The 7,472-nt window shown below is 36.1% G+C and overlaps 1 protein-coding gene across 4 annotated transcripts in view; it reads right to left on the reverse strand.

The window, feature by feature from the left end:
- LOC106465344 (dystrophin-like) overlaps positions 1-6,751 on the reverse strand; it is a 144,232-nt gene extending 137,481 nt beyond the window's left edge. For all 4 annotated transcript variants that reach the window (XR_001291200.2, XM_013925579.2, XM_013925571.2 and 1 more), the window contains exon 1: positions 6,368-6,751. Coding sequence is in view for 3 of the 4 variants with exons in the window: in XM_013925579.2 (XP_013781033.1) it covers position 6,368 (1 nt within the window). In the remaining variant the exon portion in view is untranslated. The remainder of the gene's footprint in view (positions 1-6,367) is intronic.
- Between the last annotated feature and the right edge of the window lie 721 nt (positions 6,752-7,472).

The following is a 7,472-nucleotide window of genomic DNA, read 5'->3' on the forward strand; positions in this document are numbered from 1 at the left end:
AGGCAACACAAGATTATGGAATTCGGTTGGGAAGTTCTCCCCTACCCACCATATTCTCCAGATTACCACTTTTTTCCTTCGCTGCAACACCATCCTAATGGGAAAACGTATGAAAATGTGGAAGGTGTTAAAAAGGACATCAATATGTTTTTTTGCTTCAAAGCCAGGTGATTTCTTTAATCAAGGCATTAACAACTTGATTGTAAGATGGAAAAGCATCATCGATAAGTTTGTTTGTTTGAAGTTAAGCACAAAGCTACACAATGGGCACAATCTGTGCTTTGCCCACCACGGGTATCGAAACCTGGATTCTAGCGTTGTAAGTCCGCAGACATACAGCTGTGCCACTGGGGGGGGGGCATCAATAAGAATGGAGGCTATTTCATTTGATAAATGTTTTGTTTTGATATACAAGTTGTTCGGGTTTTTTCATCATAAAAAAAGCGACATTAATTTCTTGACGACCTAATAATTAAAAGAAGTATAACTTGCATGTAAACTATGTCTAACGAACTCTATATGACGTGCAAGTTGTGTTGAAAAGACATTCGGTACGTACGGAGATGTGAGGAACGTGTATAAAAAAGGCTACGTTTCGCAGCTGCGATGGAAAGTGATCAAAGGGATCTGTATTTGACAAAACATTTTAAATTTAGAAACACTTGAGGACTCTCCGTTGTTTTCTCTGGAACAGATTAGATTAGCTCTTTTGTTTTTATGGTTTATGCCACGAAAGAGTAAGAACAATGAGGTTTACGGCAAAACATCTGTCAGATTCTCTCGAAATAAGCAAGTTTAATATTTTTTAATGCTTCTCATTTATGTTTCGTGTGGCACTAGTAGTTATCAGGGGATGTGGGACATGACAAGACTGGGGAGAGAGGGAACTAATGACGAAATTGAATACTTCATGTTCTTTTTTTTTTAGTAGAGCTTGGTGGTTAGGTCATTCGACTCGCACTCTGAGAGTCGCGAGTTCACGTCCAGTCACCAAAAATATTCGCCCTTTGAGCCATGCCATAAGGTCATTATTATGAAGGCCAATCCCACTATTTGTTAGTAAAGAGTAGCCTAAGAGTTGGCGGTGGGTGTTGTTGACTAACTGCCTTCCTTCTAGTAAATCATTTCAAAATTTGAGACAGTAGCACAGATAGCCCTCGAGTAGATTTGCGTGGAATTCAACAAACAAATATATTTTACTGAAAATAGCCAAGTCCACACGTTTACAGGCTCGTAGAATATTCTAAATTTGTCAACCAATCCATCCACCCATCTAACAAATATATTTTACTGAAAATAGCCAAGTCCACACGTTTACAGGCTCGTAGAATATCCTAAATTTGTCAACCAATCCATCCACCCATCTAACAAATATATTTTACTGAAAATAGTCAAGTCCACACGTTTACAGGCTCACGGGTAGAATACTTGTCAACCAATCCATCCACCCATCTAGCTATCGAGAGATGAACTTATAAATTAGACATAATCTATTCGTCTTAACGTTTTAGAATTGACAAAAACACAGATTTACATGAATTCAATCATAATTGTTTACTTAGTTGAAGTAACCGATATATAATTTATATTTGTTCGTTTGTTTGTAATTAAACACAAAGCTACACAATGGGCTATCTGTGCTCTGCCCACCACGGGTATCGAAACCCGGTTTCTAGCGTTGTAAGTCCGCAGACATACCGCTGTGCCATTGGGGGGCTTTTACATTTGTAATCCGAAGTTTTACTTGTGAAGTTTAATAACTAGCGTTCGAACCATAAAATGTATATACGTGTATTTGCTCTCCGGCTACATCGCCGTTGTTTTCCGTTTAATTATCCGTTGATCCATGCTGCCCCTTACGTTTCTCCTCTCGTTAGTGTAATAATGAAGAAAACATCAATTGTATCTTTGATAACCCGAGATAATACTCTTGTTCACGTTTCCTTCCGCTCAAGTACCCAACTGATTAATTAGCGACAAAACTGACGTCATATCTTTCTGCATGCTTATAATTTCAGTACGTAGATTTAAAAAAGAAAAAAAAATGAAGTTTTGATGAAAAGGATTCAACACGTCTTCGTTTTGTTGCATGCATGTAGAGTAGGCTAAATAAAACCAAGATAACATCACTTGTTCCACTTTCATAATCAGTTTTTGCTCAGCAGAATTTTAGTTTCAATATAAAAAGCTCTTAACCTCGTATACAAGTTTGAAGCGTTCCATCCTTTTATTTTGGGAAATATCAGCTTTCTGACACAATCTGTTTCTACCCCATTGAGAAAAGGAAGGCAAGAGAGTCATTTTGAATGGGACAAAACTTGGTTGAAAAGTGAATCAGGCATTCAGAAAATTCTATAGTTAACAACTACGTTATTTCTTCAATAATAATAATAGAACAAAGAATATATATCCAATGAGCAATTTTCCCTTTTTTTAATATAAATACAAGATTAAAAAGTTGCACTTAAACAACTTATTGTTAATATTTCTATACTATATATTTAAAACTAGCTATTTCCTTATTTAACATATTGTTTGATATTAGTATCCTTCAAGAGTTTAAACTACAATAAAAAATCATCCTCATTCATTCCTACCATTACACCCTGCTTACAATTAACACACATAAATCAAGAGTTTAATATAACACCCAATAGAATCAGAAAATGACAGTTTACTCATAAAGCCAGTGAGAAGTTATTTGTTGGACTTGCGACACGTTACACGTAATTTGTGGCTTAATCCCTCAATTAGAACAAATCAGTATCTGTATGTGAGCCACATTACCAAGGGGCTTCTCACATCGTTGATTTTGGGGAAGTAGGCGTGAACAGCTTACTTTTGTACTTAAATATAGGATAGCACTAAAATTTATCAAAATTATTTTTGCATCTATCTACGAGGCAAATTTTCCAAATCATTAACACTAACCCAGCGAGACAGAGGGAGGGAGATCCGCTAGACAAATTTGTAGCTTATATAGAGTAGAATTTTAAATACGGATCATCATGTTAGTAGATTAAATCTCCTGACATTTGTTCCGCCAGATCACTTTACAAACAGTGACGCCATGCTTTTACTGTAATGGAAGCAGTGGTGAAAGTAACTTTAATTTCTTATCCGTCGGTAGCAGTGTTTACCCCCCCCCCCCCTTCTCTCATATTTTATACAAATCAACATTACTAATTTATGCGGACCGAAGCTTCACCAATTTGAATATACACATTTTAATATTAACAACTACTACACTTAATAGAAAATAAAAGATTTTCAAAGTTTAATTTAAAATGTTTTTTAAGTTGGAATGGAATCAAAAATAATACCTAAATCACGTGAATACTTCCTACCTGATCGGGAGTTGGTTTGTTTGTAATTAAGCACAAAGCTACACAATGGGCTATCTGTGCTCTGTCCACCACGGGTATCGAAACCCGGATTCTAGAGTTGTAACTCCGCAGACATACCGCTGTGCCACTGGGGGGCTCGGGAGTTGGAGTCTGAAACGCAGTTATTTTTTACAACTATGTAACATGACACCAACAATATCAGTAAAAATCGTTATGATAACTGGAAACATAAAATGACCTTGACAAAACGATTTACCGGTATTGTGTACCAGCACTAAGGTTATAACCGATACGCCGTTCAGGACCTGACAGGCTTACTTTTACTACTGAAAGGGAGCCTCCAGATAAAGATGTTTTCAAATTGAAAAGTTTCCGTATACATTTTACATCTAATGCCTGTTACTAGTGTTTAATTATTGTTTCTTCTGTTGCGTCTACTGTAGGTTTGTCATTTTCTAAGTATTCCTTCAGTATATTATTGAATGTCCATATGGATCATTCATGGTGAAAGTCAAATATAAAAAACAACATATTTTTAGCATATATAAATTACATTGAAACGACGAAAATAGGACATTAAGTAACACACACACATCTTTCGTTGATTCTATGTTTTGTGATAATATTTTATGTTTGTTTTGAATTTCGCGCAAAGCTACACGAGGGCTATCTGCTCTAGCCGTCCCTAATTTCGCAGTGTAAGACTAGAGGGAAGGCAGCTAGTCATTACCACCCACCGCCAACTCTTGGGCTATTCTTTTACCAACGAATAGTGGGATTGACCGTCACATTATAATCCCCCACGGCTGAAAGGAAGAGCATGTTTGGTGTGACGGGGATTCGAACCCGCGACCCTCTGATTGCGAGTCGAGCGCCCTAACCACCTGGCCATGCCGGGCCCATATAATATTTTATGATTGACATATAAACACTTGGATATATTTATCCTTTTACACCCAAGTATGTTCGGTACCATGACTGTTTTTCGATTAGTGATAACACATTCCTTTGAATCGGCTGCCTAAAATCAATAATCATGCCACAGGTTGATTTATATAAAGACAAGCATAAGTTTTGTGTGATTAAAATTAGCACTATTTTGAGAACAAGTGAGGATTCATATACTATGACGCCTTCTAGTGTCATATTCAACTGTTTATTTGTATAAAGTATTACCCAACTTGTTAAGTTTTTGATAATTAGAAACTTATTTGGAGACTTATAAAGCTTGGAGATGGTTTTAATGGATAACAAAGAAAACTTCATGGGTACCTGTTGATGACAAAACCTTATCGAAACACTGTAAATTTGTTACTGTTGAACGTGTAATAAAGTTTTCATCTTTATCCATACAAGCTTTCTCCAAACGTTATAAGCAGTTAGATCTTTAGCACAAATGCTTTTGTTTGTTTCATAAGTTCGCGCATAGCTACACAAAGGATTTCTGCGCAGCCGTCTATAATGATGAACTGAAAGACTTAGAGAGAGAGGCTGCAATTCATCAGCACCCACCGTCAACTTATGGGCTACTCTTGACTCGTTTAAGAGTGGATTTAACCGTCACTCTTATACTCTATCTATAGCCCCATATGGACTACTGTTGATTCATTTAATAGTGCATTTAACCGTCACTCTTATACTCTATCCATAGCCCCATATGGACTACTGTTGATTCATTTAATAGTGGATTTAACCGTCACTCTTATACTGTATCCATAGCCCATATGGACTACTGTTGATTCATTTAATAGTGGATTTAACCGTCATTCTTATACTGTATCCATAGCCCCATATGGACTACTGTTGATTCATTTAATAGTGGATTTAACCGTCACTCTTATACTGTATCCATAGCCCCATATGGACTACTGTTAACTCATTTAATAGTGGATTTAACCGTCACTCTTATACTCTATCCATAGCCCTAAAGTGCAGAACGAGTTTTGCCTCACCGGGACGCGAACCATGAATTTCCAAATTCAGAGTCCAGACACGCTAATCACGAAGCAACGCCCGGCTCAGCACAAATGCTACCGAAAACAGGTTGAAACTTGGGGACGACATACTTTTATGTATACTTCCAGATGAATGCACTGTTAAAACCAAAGCTATTTTGAGGGTGTATATACGAATTTTTTACATTTCTTCGAATTTTTCCTTCTTTTTTCTCACCAAACGTTTGATTTCAGTGAAAGGAAGAAAAATCTGTGAATGACATAAATAATGGTGAGTAAAGGACCTTGCATCAAAACCTACAAATCATAACACTTTCTCAGTCACATTAACCACAGCATTGTGACACTAACTGGTTTAGTATCAGGATGCCACTTCAGTCAGACCAACACCATGGTAGTTACGTTGAAGTTATTCTAATAGCCTTTTTCTATCGCCAAAAAATAAAACACTCTCACACACACACACACACAATGATCTTGACAGCTTAACTTCACTTTAAGACCACAACATTTCGTACCTCACATGATAAAGTCCTCAAAATTTTATTTATCATTAAAAGAAACACAAATTTTAGATTTTATCGGTCTTTAATTTCCGTTATTCAAAATCAAAATCCTGATGATATTTTAGATTTAAAGTATAACTTCTTGATGGTATCAAACAAAGTATTCTGATATTAAACATTTATGCCAAACAATGGTACTGATACTATAAACTTACTCTAACAAAGCTGTTAATGAAATGACTAATGTTCAAATTATAAACGAGTCATTCAGACAGTGTTGTTGCAGTTCCCTGATACTAGGCATGTAAATTTAACGCTTTTACTTTTGTCAGTCCTGAATGATCTGATAAGACGAGCCACGCTGTTTTTAGAAAACAAACTGTTTATACACAATTACAAGAAGTATTGCAACTATGTTTAATTCCGTGTACGAAACGTAAATAAAAATAACAATTTGATATTTTCATATATCTTTATTTGAAGAAAGTTAGTTGTTGTAACTTGTAGGACGTGCAAAGTAAATACGTAAAATGAAATAAATTAATCACCAAAGACTTACTTATGGAAGTGTGATTCTCTCAGGCGTTCCTCGGTGATTGATGTTGCACAAGAAATACAAGCTTGTCCTTTACTGTCTGTCTATAGTAATTCTACTCCAATGTTAAACACTGTTGTAGAATTGTGACGTTCAAGTTTACGCTTCATGTGTAACTCACGAATCAGCTTTACTAATGACGCTACTGCCTTTTGTTCTTCTTACAGAAGATAGCGCCCTCTCTTCAGAACGGGTAAGCCCCCCTAGTCGTTCATATCATCAATATGTCTTGTTAAGAAGAGAAAAGTCGTATTTTTTGAAAGATGAAGAAATCATGTTAATCATGGCTCACTGACTAGTTTTGTGATGTAACACGCGAGGTATTACACTACAAGAATCGCACGCCAGCTTTCCTGAAGCGTCTAACCCTAAATGTTCCGATCCAACATGGAATACATATGTGCGTGTGCGCTGTGCACTATACAAGCGGTCAGAGTGAGCAATAAATCAATATATAGTGAAGGTTCTACTTTCAAAACGCTAAGGCAGGAAGAGACATATACTGTATAGAGAACCCCGAACTTATAGGGGGAAAAGGTATGGTTTTGGTTACCAAGGAAACCAACTGATTTCATATAACCAGAAGTAGTTTGTGATCTTTCTCACGACTAAAACTTAATAACTTACTTCTATTACAACTCAATTTTTTTTCTATCTTTCAGGCAGAGTGCGTGTTCTTCCTTGGCCAAGAAAAGTGATTAAAATGACACTTAATCGCTAACAGTTTTTCTTCACATATCCCTTAGTTATAGTCCTTTAAATAGTTCGAATTATAAGCGCCTGAAAATGACATTCTAGATATTTCTTATTTTCTTTTTCCCTGCCATAAGCTGCTGACTTAGAGGCTTTTCGTTCAACACTATAATTACGCTTTCTTTTAAGTCTGGAAACCTCTTTGTTTTGTACCACTGCGACTCACCAAATACTTTATTTCTTTACTTTACTATGGGTTACTTAACACAATAAAAGGCAGAGAATGTATTTATTAGAATAAAAAACAACATGATTTTACTTTAATTAGATCTGTATTGAAGGTTACTTTTAGAAAATATAATTTTCAACCTGAACG

The sequence above is a fragment of the Limulus polyphemus genome, unplaced genomic scaffold, assembly GCF_000517525.1.
Source record: "Limulus polyphemus unplaced genomic scaffold, Limulus_polyphemus-2.1.2 Scaffold67, whole genome shotgun sequence".
NCBI lineage: Eukaryota > Metazoa > Arthropoda > Merostomata > Xiphosura > Limulidae > Limulus > Limulus polyphemus.